The 16,778-nt window shown below is 53.5% G+C and overlaps 5 protein-coding genes across 5 annotated transcripts; 2 read left to right on the forward strand and 3 right to left on the reverse strand.

Moving 5' to 3' along the window:
* Window positions 1–1,189: 1,189 nt before the first annotated feature.
* On the reverse strand, window positions 1,190–1,687 carry ALTATR162_LOCUS632 (uncharacterized protein; the record flags this gene model as incomplete). Its single annotated transcript, XM_043308226.1, has 1 exon — window positions 1,190–1,687. One exon carries the CDS (start codon window positions 1,685–1,687, stop codon window positions 1,190–1,192), a length of 498 nt encoding a protein of 165 aa, XP_043164161.1.
* Window positions 1,688–4,487: 2,800 nt separating this feature from the next.
* Window positions 4,488–7,155, forward strand: ALTATR162_LOCUS633 (uncharacterized protein; the record flags this gene model as incomplete). Its single annotated transcript, XM_043308227.1, has 2 exons — window positions 4,488–6,761; window positions 6,811–7,155. The coding sequence occupies 2 exons, from the start codon at window positions 4,488–4,490 to the stop codon at window positions 7,153–7,155; spliced, it is 2,619 nt and encodes an 872-aa protein (XP_043164162.1).
* A 1,271-nt stretch (window positions 7,156–8,426) lies between these two features.
* On the reverse strand, window positions 8,427–9,635 carry ALTATR162_LOCUS634 (uncharacterized protein; the record flags this gene model as incomplete). Its single annotated transcript, XM_043308228.1, has 1 exon — window positions 8,427–9,635. One exon carries the CDS (start codon window positions 9,633–9,635, stop codon window positions 8,427–8,429), a length of 1,209 nt encoding a protein of 402 aa, XP_043164163.1.
* Window positions 9,636–10,874: 1,239 nt separating this feature from the next.
* ALTATR162_LOCUS635 (uncharacterized protein) lies at window positions 10,875–12,977 on the reverse strand (the record flags this gene model as incomplete). Its single annotated transcript, XM_043308229.1, has 1 exon — window positions 10,875–12,977. The coding sequence occupies one exon, from the start codon at window positions 12,975–12,977 to the stop codon at window positions 10,875–10,877; it is 2,103 nt and encodes a 700-aa protein (XP_043164164.1).
* A 465-nt stretch (window positions 12,978–13,442) lies between these two features.
* ALTATR162_LOCUS636 (uncharacterized protein) lies at window positions 13,443–16,514 on the forward strand (the record flags this gene model as incomplete). Its single annotated transcript, XM_043308230.1, has 1 exon — window positions 13,443–16,514. The coding sequence occupies one exon, from the start codon at window positions 13,443–13,445 to the stop codon at window positions 16,512–16,514; it is 3,072 nt and encodes a 1,023-aa protein (XP_043164165.1).
* Window positions 16,515–16,778: the final 264 nt, after the last annotated feature.

Below are 16,778 nucleotides of genomic sequence, written 5' to 3' on the forward strand. Positions count from 1 at the left end.
CAGAGAAGAAACCATCGAAGACACATCCAAGGATTTGTCCCAGCATCATGGCTTTCTTGACGTATTTTGACGACAAAGCGCACACCACAAATGTCTTAATCCCTAAGCTCCTTCGATTCGAGGCCGATGCTGGTTGTTGGATGGCAATGAGAGCGTTTCGGAGAGGAACAGCGACCATAGTGGTGCTAGACGTTGTTTTTGATAGATGATGGTGTGGTTTAGAGTATAGGAAGAGCTGTACCATTGTGACCGTAAATTTTAAGCGCAGGGTTCGCGTAACGCTCGTCAAGCACGTAATAGAGAGCCATGAAGAAGCCTGAGTGATCTCTGCAAAGCAGAACGCTGAAGAAGCGACATAGATAGTCCATCGGTGTTTTTGGATCGAGCGAAGGCAGAAACTCATAGGGAGTCGCAATAAAAATTTTCGACTACCCACATAATGGTTCATTCCGTTCATTTTGGCAGCAGCGCAAGGAACAATCCCCGTGGGGGTTTACTCGGGATCTTTTGTTTGCAGCAGGGCTTTTAGTTGAAGATGGTAGGAAGGAGAAGAAGTAGTAGTAGTGTCGAGCCAGCGAATTTATACTTCGAACCCCTCTACTTTTCCGGCAACCCCCCATAAATATGGATTGAACTATGTTTGAGAGAGCAGGGCAGAACCCATGAATCAATTTACAGTGGTTTTGGAGAATAGATCTTTGGATGTGAGGTGAGAAAATAGGAAGACCAGAGCTCCACGAGAGCTTTTGTACTCCTCAAGCGCGGTGTATGTTCAGCTCAGAAAGATCCTGCAAATCCATGTCTACTTCGATGCCCAGTTTCCCAGTGGAGCAGAGACCAAAGCCGCATCATGTGGATGTGGAAGTGTAGCATTGGTAGTATCGGCAGGAGAATGAGGAAACATGTTTTCCAAGTGGAGGCTTTTTGGTGACTTGCACATGTCTTCATCCGCCAGTGTTTTTTTTGGTGTGGAGGAGAAGGCAGGCGCCATGAGTGACTTGCCAGGTGTTTTTGGAGAAATAGAAGATGGAACTATGAGTGTTGGAAGTGAGTAGTAGACAAGGCAAAAGGCGGTATTTACATACGCAAGCTAACGACTCTGATGACATTGGCGTCTATGGATAGTAATCTAAAGTATCCAAACAGACCTGTGATGCATCGAATACCTCATACAACACCACCCCCCATCCTAATCCTGCATCCTCCTTTCAACCCGACCAACCCTCGGAGGCGTCTCATTCATCATACTCCTCTGCTGCTCCTCCTCCCCATACCTCGCATTAACATTCTCCTCTTCCCTCCTCATCAGTGTTCTATCTCCATCGTTCTCTTGATCGCGCTGCTCGGGCGGAATGCGTCTATGCGTGCGTGCCGTGGTGGTAGCCCGAACGAGCGGCGAATGCGAGCGTCTACTGGTAGTGCCGCTTCCCTGGTCCAGAGCAAGAGCGGTCAAAGGACTGTCGCGCGAGGCATTTAGGTAGCGAGCGCCGGGTACGGGGCGGTAAGCGCGTGTTGGTGCACGCTGTTGAACGTCGCTGTTATGCTGTTGGTAAGCTTGGCGGGTAGGGACTCTGGGCGGCGCGCCTGGTAATGATGTATGGGTAGTCTGACTTTGGGATGGTTGCTGTTGCTGGTGCATGATGAACGGGCTGCTCGAGCGCTCTTCGTTACTGTAGGAAGCTCCCATGGTTGCGAATGAAGGTCGACTGGATCTATCGTACGGAATGGCGGGTTGTGGCATACTGTGACGAGAGGGCTGTATCTCGGTCTCGACCTGCATTGCCATCCTAGGGTTGTGCAAGCGTTCATAAGCCGCCCTTTGCGCCTGCACTCTGCCGTGACGCGTAGCATGGTCGTAGCTAAGCGACGGCACGACAGCCACGTTCTCGCCAGAGCGTTGCTCGCCTCGCACATTTCTGCCATGAGGCCGTGAGCCATGTATCGCCAGATGCTCAGAGGAGTCTTGGATCGATCGTAGTGAATGGTGCTGAGGCTGACGAGACACCATCGTCCTGTGACCAGGTGGGACGTGAATCGGGTGATGCGACCGGCTACCGTGACCACGGCTTGAACGATGGGCCTGAAAGCTTTCCGCACGAGACTGGGAAGAAGCGGGATGTGCTGGAAAAGCCTGTCGAGCCTGGTGGGCTTGCATATGACGCCGATAGTGCTCGGAAAAGGGATCAAGAGGCGACTCGAGACCTTGCACTACCGCGCTGGCTGCCTCAATGTAGCCGCTTGCTATGTTGGCTGAATAGTAAAGTGACGTTTGATCGCTTTGGCTCCGTGTGTATGGCATCGAAGGTAGCGGCGAGACACCATGTGGACCAGAACCACCAACGCCGGTCGAGGAGTAAACTGAGCTGCCTGAAGAGTTTGGACGAGAAGTGTTGTTGTTGGCGCCTGTAGGAGAAACTGCAGATACCGAGAAACAATGGCTTTCGCTCGAGGCCGTCGCTCCGTCCAGTTGGAGGCGAGAAAGGTCATGTTCCAGTGATGGATCGGTGCTGGAGACTCTCGTGCTAGGAGGAAGTGAACCGTAATAAGAGAACTGAGCACTGGCACCTGAAGTGTCGCTACTAAAGTGTCTTGTCCTTGCGCTCGTGTGCTCCGGCTGGAGCGAGCCACCAGAAGTATGGAAGATATTTGATGAAGTGGAACAATAGTCCTCCCCGTGAGATCCAGTGGAAGATACGGCATGCCGTCTGTCCCGAGGTTCGACCGCCGGTAGTGTGACGAAGACATCGTCAAACAAGGGATCAGAAGAGGGTCGGATTTGATTTTTAAGACGAGATGGGACAGCTGCTGAAGAGGAGCTTCGCACAACAGAAGCCTGACGAACATTACTCCGCCGCGGTTCACTGTGCGGTGGTTCCCTCTTGAAACGATGCTCAGCGCTTTCCCGGATGCGATACTTAGTTTTTTCCGAAGTATGATGCCAGTATCCTTCCAAGAAGAGTGTAGATTGATCTTCGTGAGGGGTAGTTGATGACTTGGTAGGATCTCCCGAAGGCTCTTGATATGCTGGTGAACTCAATCTTTGCATATGATGTAGCGGAGACGGAGCATGAGGCGTATCACGAACGTCAAGCACTCGACCTCCACCTCCGCGTAGTCCGGATGTACTCTCGGTAGAGTCGCCAGACGGAGATAGCGCAGAGCTGTTACTGGTGCCACCGATGCTGCTTGCTCCCGTTGAGCCCAGTCTGGCATGTCCGAATGGCGGTCTTGTTGGCGTACGAGAGACTGACACAACCGCGTCGGGTTGAGCTTGCGTAGTCGAAGGTCGACGGCTTCGTCCGAATCGAAAAGGAAGATGCAGTGAGCGCCGAGGTGGTGATTCTGGTGAGGGTAGTGACAGTGCTGGCGACGCGGGGGACTGTATTGAATCGACCCGCGAAGGTGCTGGCTCGACTTGTCCGCGAAAACGAGAAAGAGATTCCTCGCTATTGTCATGTTCTGTCGATAGTGTCGCCTCCTGGGCAAAGGAGTGCTCAGTATCCTCATTGACTGTGGTGAATACTGCTTGTTGTGGTTGCAGTATGGGAACAGACCCAAGGTCAGTGATGGCATTTCGAGTCAACCTCTCAGGGCCGCGTCTGAGGATGGGCTGTCCTGATTGTCCTGTAGGATGGAGTGGCATGTTCATCCTCGTCCTTGAGGTCTGCCCAAGGGCTATGCGACGAAAGGTGTCGTTGACATCATCGGGCGTCAAGGTAAGCTCTGATGGTCTAAGACGTAACATTGTTTCCAAGCGTGCGAGCGACTGAAGGCTGAAGGGATATTAGGTCCAAAAGACGGGAGAGAAGACGCAATGCAAGAGTAACAGCCAGTGAACCTACCGTTTGTCATTATAGTTTTGTTTTCTAGGAAACTCCATTGCAGTGTTGATGGTGGTGACGAGTGACAAAGTGTACAACGGCGCCTTCCAGCTCTAGAGACATGATGTTCAGTCATTACGGTGCATTGATTAGCAGTGTGCGTGCCTTGATGCCACGTGAATGCATCGCTACCATGATCGTAGCTAGTGATGTAAGGGCCCATTGTCCTCAATGTTGCATCCATTATTGTCAGGGTAAAGGTGCTCTTTAATTTGCACGTGCCTCTGTACGTGTTTTGGCATCTCGAGACAGCAGATTTGGTAGTGTTGTGTTGCTGAGGTCAAGGTAGGAAGTTTGTCGTGATGTTGCAGAGGGTCAGCTTGATGTCGGCGTTGGTCAGCTTCGTTGCCGAGCATGGCATCACCAAGCGGTCGGCATCGTTGGGTTGAGCATCACGGTCACGGGCGCCCCATATCCTCAACTCCAGGCAATAGTTCTTTTTCGCCCACAACTTGGCCTCTGGGCCCCTGCCATGCCTCCGTTGCACGCTCGTATTCCGCACGCTAATCGAGGCTACTTTGACGCGCCGCGGCCGGTGCCTGAGCTACAGAACATCTCTCGCTCGTTTACTGCCAGTGCTGCTGCCCAGTCCCAGAGGCCGCCACGATGAATGGCGACCTGAGTCTGTCGCAGACGCTCGGCGGACTGCGCATCGCGAACCCGGACGAAGACGACTCGCCGCCGCCCTCGCAGCAGTCCAACCACGCCCACGATATAGCGACGTCACCCCCGTCGCCCTCGCGCGCCTCGTCGTCGAATACCGTCACCCAGGACCTCCACCCCACGTATTCCCGCTCCCAACACTCGTACCTGGAAGAGGAACACGTCGCCCCCAGCTCCCTCCACCCCAGAGACAATGCCTACCAGAGCTCGCCCTCGGGCTCCCCGGCCGGCTTCCCCTCCCCCCTGGCTGAGACTTCGTCGTCGTCATCCCACTCGCCGCGCCTCTCCCACCGCCAGTCCATGCCCCTAGCCCACCAGGCCCAGCACCAGCAGCCACAGTATCCCCCGTACGCCGCCGGCCCATTGCTCCAGCAGCAGCGCAGCCAGGCCCCGACTTCGCAGCCCATGCGAGAGCGCCCGGTCTCGACGAGCATGTACCAGCACCCTAACCTCTCGACTTCCTCCACCACTGCCCCGGGCACCTACCGGTACAACGACGACGCAATGGCCGGAGATATGCGCCGGACTGCGAGTTCGCGTGTTGCGCCCGGAGCCATGCCCGTCAGGGAAGCCAGTAGGAGGGACCCATACCGCCAGTCGGCGCAGATGCAAGCCATGAACGGTCCCCTCCCGCCCCGGAGAAGCTCACGGCGGATACCCATGGATGCAGGAGTAGCAAATCTGTCGAGTTCCCCATACAGCATCGAAGGCGGTCCGCTATCGAGCAGCGAGGAGTGGAAGGACAAAGGCGCGGCTGTAAGCACCCGGCAGGATCTAGATCAGAACGGACGGCCGATAACGCGCGTGGTCAAGAAAGGCGTCAAGGACTTCAATTTCGGCAGGACACTGGGCGAGGGCTCCTACAGTACAGTACTGGCCGCTACCGACCGCCAGACACTGCGCGAGTACGCGATCAAGGTGCTCGACAAGCGCCACATCATCAAGGAGAAGAAGGTCAAATACGTAAACATCGAAAAAGACACCCTCAACCGACTGACGGAGCACCCCGGCATCGTCCGACTCTACTACACCTTCCAGGATGAGCGCTCGCTATACTTTGTCCTGGATTTGGCTGCAGGCGGTGAGCTTTTGGGCTTCCTCAAGAAGATTGGCACATTCGACGTCGAGTGCACACGATTCTACGGCGCGCAAATATTGGATGCCATCGACTACATGCACAACAAGGACGTAATACATCGAGATCTGAAACCCGAGAACGTTCTGCTCGACGATGCAATGCACGTCAAGATTACTGATTTTGGAACTGCAAAGATACTCGAGCAGAAACACAACGGCCTTGGCTCGACAACCGGCGATCCATTGGAAGGGGCACACTCGGATCGCGCGCAATCCTTTGTCGGAACAGCCGAGTACGTCTCACCAGAACTACTCACAGACAAGAATGCCTGCAAAGCCAGCGACCTGTGGGCATTTGGATGTATCATCTACCAGCTGCTCGCCGGACGGCCGCCATTCAAGGCTGCCAACGAGTATATGACGTTCCAGAAGATTGTGGGCCTGGAATACACATTCCCAGATGGATTCCCTCCCCTTGCAAAGGACTTGGTTGAGCGGCTGTTGGTCCTGGATCCATTAACGCGATTGCCCATGGAACACATTAAGAACCACCCATTCTTTGAAGGAATCCAATGGGGCAGGGGTCTGTGGAAACAAAAGGCCCCGCGGTTGAAAGCCTACAGTCCGCCCGCACAGGAGCCGATTAAGCTAAACGGTATGAATCCTGCTACTGTTATGGAGACGTCAATAACACATCCAGGCCCCTCGACACCGGCAGCACCAGCAGCATCAGCACCAGCAGCACCCAACCAACCCCAAGCACGACCGAAGCCACGCATCATCACCGAACTACCCCCTCCCTCCCAACTCGACATCGATTGGTCGCCGGTCCTCACAAAGCGAGACGAACGGATATTGAAGCTTGGAAATATGTTTGTCACACAACACGCCCCTGGACACGCCGTGGGCGGAAAGGAAGAGCCTGTGGAGCAGCCCAAGAAATTCTCGCGCTTCTTCGGCGGCAACACGGTCAAGAAGCGACAACGACTTGTAATGATCACGTCTAATGCACGCGTACTGATGTGCGCAGCAGGCACGAATGATAAGAAGTTGAAGGAAGAGATATCGCTACTCTCAGCGGGCTGCGCATGGAGGTCATTCCAAGATTCCAAGGGACTTACTGCTTGGCTCGTGGAAACAGTACGTCGAGCCACTCATGCCCGAATGATTATTACTAATACCCTCCCAGAAAGAGAAGCAGTATGTCTTCGAAGACCCCAAAAGTACTACCAGCGACCCCGATGGCAGCAAGTACTCCAGCCAAGAGTGGCTCGACAGCATCGAACAAGCGCGCGACTACGCCTTTGCGCAAACCATGACCAACTCGTACTCTGCCGACGTAGGCTTGAACGAGCTCGTTTCAAATCACACCACCCCGACCAGTACGTTGGGAGGAGACTCCGCCCTCGAGGGCGTCAACATCCCCGCCTCGCGGCATGGCCACCTTCGCAAAGATCAAGGCGATACTGACTCGATGAAGGGCAGGAAGCGCTTTAGCAAACGTCATTCGAAGAACGGGTTGGCCAACTTTTGAGAGCCGAAATAGTTCGAAAGAGTTCGTAACTATGGTGCAGATAGCGCGCCCCCGTGTGCTACCTCAATACCAAACCGACGATACATGTACACAATCGCCGCGATCTGTATACTCGACCCAAAGTGCTGCTCATACATCACAGCGTACGGCGTTCTGGCGTCCTCTTTCCTTGTGTCATTATCATCCGATTACCATCACATCCCAGATTCAGCTTCAAATTTCCTTTGTTCTTACTCTACAAGTACGGATTTTCCAGTCTACAAGGTACGGCATTACAAAGATCTATCCCAAGCGATATCGTTAGCTCAAACTATTGGCATTTAGCGGCTTTGGCGGCAACTTTTACATTTCGATACATTTTGCTACCTCGGAATGGCGGCATTTTCCGGACATGGTGCTGTTCCTTTCACTACCACTACTGCTCTTCATCTTTTAGTGTAGGTTTGTGGTGTTTGGAGACGTGTTAGATTGGGCATAGTATTGCCGGTGTCGCACATTCATGTGTGTATTTGTTTATTATTATTTTTGGTGAGCAGGGATTGAAGGATGTGTGAAAAGGGAGAAGTTTGGACGTTAAGCAGAGGGGAAATTAGAGTGGCCATTTATCCTGGCGCAGAAGGAGAATATAACCCTCTTTAATGGGAGAGTAGCTAGTGATGTCCAGTCGTGTTTGCAACCTGTTGATACTCTGCTGTTCTGTGACGTTTCTAGACGTGATCAATATCGTACACTTGATTATCGATCCAAGTCCTTGACTTTATCCCTCAACATGACAGTGATGACGCGAATCAAGATGCGCTCGGCCACCATGCGTTCTAGGAAAAGTAGAATGAGGAAGTATTGATCTTGACGTATACATCTCAATTGTATGATTTCTGCTAGATAAAGATACAAAGTCATAATATAAACTTAGAATGCGAATCCCTCCCCCTTCATCCAGTCTCTTCATCATTGGAAAAAAAAAACAATCATCAACCAGCCCAACCGGCGGCGTGTGACAAGACAAGGGAAAAACAAACCCCTTCATCTTCAAATCGCTAATACACAAATGCAAAATGCAAAAACCCCCATTTTCCCATCTTAATAAGCGTCACCAAAAATCTCCTTGGGACTCTGCACAAGCACATCACCCGCCTTCCTCCCTTTCCTCTCCATCTTCTTCTCCATCTTCCTATCGCGCCTCGTCGTCAGATGCGGCGTGACGGGCGTAATAGGCGTAAACGGCATATACGGACTGTACGGCGTAAACGGAACCCCCGTTTTCGGTGTGCCTAGCGCGAGGGCCTCGACGCGGCGGTCGAGAACCGTTGTTTGGATTCCTGGGCTGGCCAAGGGCGAGGCAAAGGACCGGAGGGGTAATGACGAGGCTGCGTGGGATGACTTGAGTTGGCTGGTGGGGGGTTGCGCCAGAGGTAATGCACTGGGATGGTTGCCATTGGAACCCAGTCGTTGCGGAGCCGGGCGCGGGAGGGGTTGGACACGGTCGAGGGATTCGTCGTTGTAGTTTGAAGGGGAGGTGGGTGAGTTTGTCTGGGTAGGAGGGATGGTGGGGCGCCGGGGTTGGCGTAAGCGGGGGAGAGTGGTGTGCGTGCTTCGTCGTCCGAGTCTGCGCCTGGGTATTTCGTTATAGGGCCTGAGATGCGCAGGTTTTTGAGGTTGAATCGCGCGTTCTTGCCTGAGGTGGTGGTGTGGTTGGAGTTTTGAGAGCGCTTGGATAGGATGCTGCGCGGGCTTGGGGGTGGGTGTGGTTCTGCGCGGAGGTGCTCACGGGTTGGGTGGTCTTGGTAGGGTGCTGTTGGTGGTCGGTCTGAGTAGCCCGGTGGGTAGATGGCCTTGACAGGTGATATTGGGCTGTCGTCGGTGTATTGAGGTCGCGCGATGCTGATTGCTGATGGTCTTCTTCGCTCCGTAGATCGGGGGACTGGCTCAGTTTCTTCTATGCTGACCTTGGAGGAATGCTTTTGGGCGTCAAAGTCCATGACAGCGGCGTAGAGGCGCTCCATATCAGCTTGAGCTTGATTCCTATGGGCGTCGAGGACCTTTTGGTCGAAGGAGCTCGGCGATTGAACGACGGGACTCTGAACAGCAGAGTCGTTCTTCTTGAACTTCCTCCACAATCGTGCCGACAATGGTGGCGATGCTAGACCAGGTGTCTTAATGGTTGGTCTTGTCGGCTTGTCCTGAAGTTCCAGCTCCAACTGCTTGGGCGGGTCAAGTGCCTTTCGTCTCATCCTTCTACCAACGGTGAGGAGAAGGACTCCCCAGATAAGTACTGTAAAGACGTAACCGCCAACGACACCGCAGATCTCGTACGGTAAAACGTTCTTGTCTCGGACAGCGTGGTATGAAGCAGGAGGGCCTTCGTCAGCCGCTGGTGTGGGGTCGCGATAGTTGTCGAGAAAGTCGTAAGGTGCAGCAGAAACACCAGATGCAACAAGAAGCAGAGAGATGAGTGCTGGAGGAAGCGCTCTCTCAAGCATCGTTTCCCGCTCGAACAATCAAGGAAATATAAGTAAGAAATAGGAAAAGGGAGGGCTGTCTATCTTTCCTCAGACTGGTCCAGGGTATAACGTCGATCTAGGGCCGCAAATGCATTCGCTTCCCGACTGAGAGGAACCGGGTGAAATGCAGAGTGTAACAGAGGCGACATGGTGATATGAAGAGGGATGGGAAGTGGGTAAGTACTTTGATCGGCGGTCTGCAAGTGGACGGATGCAAGAAGCGGACGACTGGGTGTGATGGCTTGGGGTAGTGCATGTTGGATCTGATTGGCTGGGCCATTTCTTGAGCTACGTTGGGGCGTCCAGTGGATGAAGCCTCTCAGCCGCTGAGGCGGGGTCGCTTCTATCGAGCTAGACGAGGTGGGATAGTTAACAATACTATTTAGACCAGTTGATAGCGTTCAAAGCTTTCGCGTTGAGGAGTAAGAGGCTGCAACTAATGTCGTGGTAGTCATCACCGTTGTGTTAAGAACAACCACGAGAAATGAGAAACATGTTTACAGCGTCGCTCGAGTACTGCTCGACTACCAGCCTCCCGGACATGGGCGATCTGCCAACTCGAGGCACAGTCAGCGGGAAGAGACGGTCCGCATGCATAAGAGGCAGCCCCTGCAGCCTAAGAAATGCGCACCCATTCTCGCATTCCTATTCGCCAGTAAAGTCTATTCTAAGCGCCCGATAATGCGAATCAGCGCACAGTCACTCCATCACACTAGCAATCACAGAAGCCACTATATTAACTCCTCCAAGGATCATATGCCGAACAAACTACTTGAAGCAACGAGTCGGATCACAAATTCTACGCGACATTTGTGCGATGCAATGGAAATCACACACTAGGCTTGCAGCAAGGACCGATTATTAGGCCGCATCACCCCGATTATCTTGTGACGGCAACTCGCATTGGCCGTTACTCCTCTCTCCTTCACGATTCATGCAACCTTTCAGTCATGCAAACTTTCGGCACTCTGGATGCCTCACGGGCGTTTATCATCGCGGTCAGGAGACGCTGTGGAGAAATGACGGTATAACGGTGGCTTCATTATAGCCCGACTGCGGTCGACATCACTATCACTACCTAAGGATGCATCGTACCGATGCTGGATTAGCGAATGCTAGCAAACATATCTGCCCAAGAGAGGTTGTTGAGCTTACCCTGCCAGTACCAAGCACCTCGTGGTGTGGGATATGCAGACACGCATTTCGGAGTAGTGGTAATCACTTGCCTTCAGCTTTTGCAGTGAGGGCTTCGTTCAGACCAGTGGGCTCCCACAGATTCTTATCTTTCTTGTTCTGCACCCACAGAAAATCGCCCTTGAGATACGCCACTGCGCCTCCTCGTCCAGTTGCGCTTGCTGTGATACGGAATAGTGGCAAACCGGTCTGGTCGTGAGCTTCGCGAAGTGGGATCAGCAGAAGGTTCTCTTCGGCACAGAATTCTTCCACGATTTCCTTAAAGGTCGGCTCCTCATCTTGCAACACAGGACGAGGTGGTTCCTTGTTGACGGACTTTGAGAACTGAGATGTGTCTGGCGAAGCTCCGATACTCCCAACCTGAGGCGGAGGTAGATCTGTCAATCTCGCGTCGCCAAGATCATGTGCCGCGTTGATGAGTGAGTATGCCTCATTCCACGACGAGGCGACCGAAGGCAGGTTATTGATGTCGTCCTGCAAGATTTCGTTCCGCCACCACTCAAGCCACGTGTGGACCTCCTCGAGGACGACTTCCTCACTCGTAAGCCAATGGTGGATGACCTCGAGGAACTTGGGGAAGAACTGTGCTTTCAATAGTTCTCCAACAACCTCATTTGATATCAGTCCTCTCCAAGCGAACACAGCCTCGAGTGGTGCAAGGTCTTGTTCAGCGGGGTTGATCTCGAAATTGTCTCGTAGGTAGGCGGCCAAACGCGGTACCAGATGAGAGGTAAGTAAATGGTCAAATTCCCCCTTTCCAAACACCCTCCTCCACTGGTCCATCCCTGGTAACGGGCCTTTGGAAAGGTCAATGGACTGTAGTGCATGTCGGATCTTGCGTTTGATCTCAGCGACCAGGCCTGATCCCTTGGGGTCTAGCTCTGTGGGCTTGAGGAAAGGTAACCACTCTACAACCCATGTGTGCGGGCTCCTCTTGAACTTTCGCGGGTTCCATTCGTGGATAGAGGTGGAGAGTTTTCGTGTAACTTGTTCAAGCACTCGTTTGGCAATGAATGGCGGTAAGACTGACTTCCAGACTTCTAACAGGCGCACCATGGGATGCGGGTTCTTGACGTCCCATTGTGTCACAGCTGAACTTGCTGTCGGGAGCCAGTATTTGAGCATCATAGACTCATATGATGATGTAGTGCCGCGTTTGATCCTATCCTCTTCGTCGATGGTGTTGCGGCTGACCAATGCTTCTGAAGGGTGAGTATAGGCTTGAGAGGCAACTCTCCTACTTCTGGGCTGTATGATATCCGCCATTTCAGAGAAAGCTGCCGCCATGCCTTCCAACGCATCCTCAAGTGGCTCCCAGGACGCGATAGCTTTAGCAAAGTGTGGATGTATAACCGCAATGGATTCGCGGTGTAGTGGCTTCGATGGATAAGCAGCGCGCAGGCTCTTCAGTCCTTCGCAGACAACGTCAAACGTGCCTGTTCGCAGTGATTCGATGCGCGCTTGCAGATCTTCAAGCTCGTCCATCTGCTTTTCGAGCGCTTCTAGCTCTTTCTGTAGCGCATACTCCTGAGGAGGGATAGCCTGCGACTCGACCTGCAGTTGTTCGAATGCCTCAGAGAAACTGTTCAAGTCTCTCCGCACGCGAGCTTGTAGAGAGTTCTCGAATGGAACGATATCAGGGCCGCGGAGGGACACGCCCGAGGTGGGAGTAGATGCGCCGGTAGTCGCGTCGATGATGGACTGCAGTGCAAGCGGTACGTGCATGCCAGCTGCTTCCAGCTCGAAAACAGTCTTCTTGGGTCGAGGAGCCGATGTTCGCGTCTCGCCTCGTGCCTTGGCCTTCTTCTTCTTCCTCTCTTCGCGCTCCTCTTCTGAAGTGTCGACATATTTCTCTCCGTTCGCTTCGGCCTTGCGTCGCTCTTCTCGCCGTTGCTGCTCGCTCTTCTCTGCCACTATGCCGATACCGCCCTTGGTACCTCGATTTACCACCTGAATAGGCTCCGAGATACCACCCCCCTCTTTTCCCAAACCTCCCTCGCCCTTGTAACCCATCTTGGCCAGCATCTTGGCACCAAAACCAGACTTGAGCGCGCTGCCATCCTCGGCCTTTGCCCTCTTGTTAGGCTGCTGCCTGAAGCTGTGCTTTCGCTTGCCACCTTCGTCCATGGTGGGCGACGCGCGAGATGGTGAATACGGGCAAATATTCGTATACGAGCACTATTGAGCGTCGATAGTTGGTGATTCGAAGGAGTTGGCGCGCGCAAGATGCCTTGTCGCAGAATTGGTGTCGCAACCGGGGTCGCAAAAGTCTGGGATGAAAGAAGCGAGTATGCGCTTGGCTTTGTTGGTGAAGGCGCGTGGGGTAAAAGTGGTGATGGTGATGGTGTCGAAAAGGATGTTCGGTCGCGAATTCTAGGTGACAGCGCCAAGAACCGTTAAACCTGGGTGGCTCGGCCGCTCCTGCCGTAACGTGCTGCGTGCTATTCTTGGAAGGGATCGGGGTCGATCACCCTCTACCCATGTCCGGGTCGGTGCAACAAACACGCCAAAAGTCTCCTTTACCATAGTTGTGCCGCAGTCAAGTAGAGACTCCTGACCATTTCCAAAGTCGGTAGTAGCAAGTCTACGGCCATGACTTCCCCCAAGGCTGACGTCGACCTCCGCCATCCGGTTCCGGATCTCCAGTCGCTACAAGGGGCGTATATCGGCAACATCGAACGCCTGGAAGAACATGCCGAACGCATGAGCGAGGCCGGCTCAGACCTGCAGGAGGAGATACGAAAGACGTATTCTGAATTGAAGCTGACCGACAGTCGGCGCTCGTCGTTGCGCGACATACACTCTCCCGACGAGCCCACCAGACAGGCCAGTACCCGGAGTCGCGGCGTTTCAATCAGCTCGCATGCCAATTCAATTGTAGACCTCAATGGAAACGCAAGATGGGGCGGATACTCGCCGGGTGGTTACATCACCTCGCCCGCCGGTTCTCTGCGCTCGGGGACGGGACCCTGGCCGAAACCCTCGAATTCCGTCCAGCGCCAACGTTCGGAATCAAAGGCATCGCGTCTTGGACAGATTGTACACCCTGAGGAAGTCGAGGAGGAACGGGACGACGGACGACGAAATGATGAAGAGCGCGGCTCTGCGTCGCCTCCGCAACGAAAGGTCTCGTCCTTTACACGCATATTCGATGAGGTTGCGAACGGGTTGCCAGAAGAGCTGCGTAACAGTATACATCTAGGCACTCCACCCAGACACCCCGAACCCGACGAGCTCACGCACGAGGATACACATTACCAGTATACAGACCACCGCGATCTCCCCGACCGACCCCCGACAGCAGCCTCGACTGACACTACACACCAAGCACATACACTATGGCAGGACTTTGACGGTGTCCACTGTCCAGACACTGTCGAAGAGGAACCTGAGCCGTCTCATCACAGCCGGCAGAGTAGTCATGTCCATAGCCGACATTCGTCCAACCAGTCCTTTATGCATAGAGCCAACCCGAGCGTCCATTCGATAGGTGCACCGCCACCAGACGACGGCATGGTCTTCTATCCGGCTCCTGTGCCCAAGATGCTGAACCTGCCAAAGCGTCTATCACAGTTACCTAACATGAATCAGCAAGCTAAACGCCGCACACAATTGTTCGAGTCGATGCAGCAGACGGAGCATAGGAAGTCGATGCCGCTGCTTGGTGATAATCTCATGGACTCGAAGCCTAAAGACAGGAAGAGCCGGCAAAGTCTCATGGCTCTCCCACCACAACTACGAGCGAGCGCTTACTTTGATAATCGAGCTGCCCCTACCCAAGAGTTTGCCGTCAAGGGAGAATCTGCGGAAGACACGCTTGAAAGCATCCTGGATGCTTCTGCCAATGCGCCAGTCTCTGCCTTCACTGACCATCCGTTTGCTGGCCATGTGGGCAGTGAAGTGTACGGACCAGAGCACAAGCGCAAGAGTTCGAAATTACCGGAAGTTCCACCAACACTGCAAGAGACGCGAAGACGAAGCTCATTCAATCTGCTGGATACAGACCATAACGCGAAGGGAGAGCGTTTGAAGAAGTTGAAGAAACGAAACAGCTCAGCTGATATGAATCTGCTGCTCGTCAAAGCAAGCGAGAGTCGGATGAGCCTGGGTGATCAGTTGGAGGAGCGTGACGAAGACGCACGAGGACCGGATGGACATGACCCCGATGCTTCGCGGCCCTCGTTCGAAGACGGTCACCCAGAAGACGCCGGCGAAGAAGAGGAATCGAGTGAAGAGGAGGGCGAGCCAGAACCGCAATACGGCGCACCGACGACACTTCTTGCTGAACTCCAGCTACGCAAGGCAAAACAGCAAACTAGGAAGATGAACTACGTAACCTTGATGGAACAGGGATTGATTGATGGTCGCCAAACTCTGCTGCAGATGAATGACGTGGCTGAAGCAGAAAAGCAACGGCGAATTCGCAAGAAGGTCAACCTCGCCTGGGAGGCACCACCGGAAGAAGACTCTGACGATGATGTGCCCCTTGGCGTTCTCTACAAGCAGACTGCACCTCCACAAATGCGACAAAAGAGCATGGGTCTTATCGAGCAGCGAGAGTTGGAAGACCGAGAACCCCTCAGTAGTCGACGTAACAGGCTACTCGGCGTTGACCCAAATCAGCGGCGTACTCAATATCTAGGAGCGTCTACAAGCCAGCTCAACCTTCCCACAATCACAACCCCTGAGCCAGACTCGGATGAGGAGCCAGGCGAGTCACTGGCTGACCGCATGCGTCGCATCAAGGAAAAGCGAGAGCGTGAGACAGCGCTTGGCGACGTGCGTAAAAGCACAGTGAGTGACGACTTTGCCTCTGAGATGATGACCAAGTTCGGTGCCCCAGAGGCCTCTGGTCAGGAGCAGCCAAAAGATGCACCTGTTGCACCCCCGCCTGCTGCTGAGGAAGAGGAGGAAGAAGAAGAAACACTCGGCCAGCGCCGAGCCCGCCTCCAAGCCGAAGCCGCCGCCCGAGGTGAACATCCCCCGCAATCTGCCCACCGTCCTGGTCTCGGTTCTACCAACAGTCTTGCAGACATCCTCGCTGCCAACCCCATCGATCCGCACAACCAAGCCCGCAAAGTGTCAAATGAACAGCTTGTCTCTCACCTCCCCCAAGGAAGCCTCTTGCACCAGAACGTCCTCGATCAAGAGCGCAAGAAACAGCAACGTCTTACAGCCACCATGCGTGCCTCCAGCTACGGCTCCATGGACCCCCTGCTCAAGGGTGTGGGTAACAACCAAAAAGACGACGATGACATACCCCTTGGCCAAAAGATCCAAGCCTACAAAAACGCTCAGAACCCCATGATGATGAATGGTCAACAGCGAATGAGCATCATGGGCCCTCAACCAGGCATGATGGGTATGGGCATGATGTCGCAACCCAACCTCAACATGCCAATGAACGGTATGCAGCAGCCCATGATGGGACAGATGGGCATGCAAATGGGCATGCAGCAGCCCGGCATGATGCAACAAAACCCTATGATGGGCATGCCTATGCAAATGAATGCTATGGGCATGCAGATGCCAATGCAGATGAACGGCATGCAAATGGGCGGTATGCAGATGCCCATGGGCATGAATATGGGTATGATGGGCCCACCTATGGATCCTAGACAGCGGGATCAGATTGATCGGTGGATGCAGGGAATTAGACATTAGTCGTTGTTATTTTTACTTGGTGCTTGTTGGAGGGTGTTTTGGTGGAGTCGTGGTATTTCATTGGCATATTGGCATAGCGTCGTATAGAGTATTCTTGCAGTATTGGCATTGGCATATCAGCGTTTGGGCATAGAATTAGCATAGTTGAGTAATTCCGAGGGCACATATATATGGGATGATGAATGATATACGACTTTGTTTTCTTTGTCTTCAACCTAGTAGTAGGGACTTCAATTCGGATACTTGTAAGTTGATTACTTTTCT

The sequence above is a fragment of the Alternaria atra genome (genome assembly GCF_907166805.1).
Source record: "Alternaria atra isolate CS162 genome assembly, contig: 21, whole genome shotgun sequence".
NCBI lineage: Eukaryota > Fungi > Ascomycota > Dothideomycetes > Pleosporales > Pleosporaceae > Alternaria > Alternaria atra.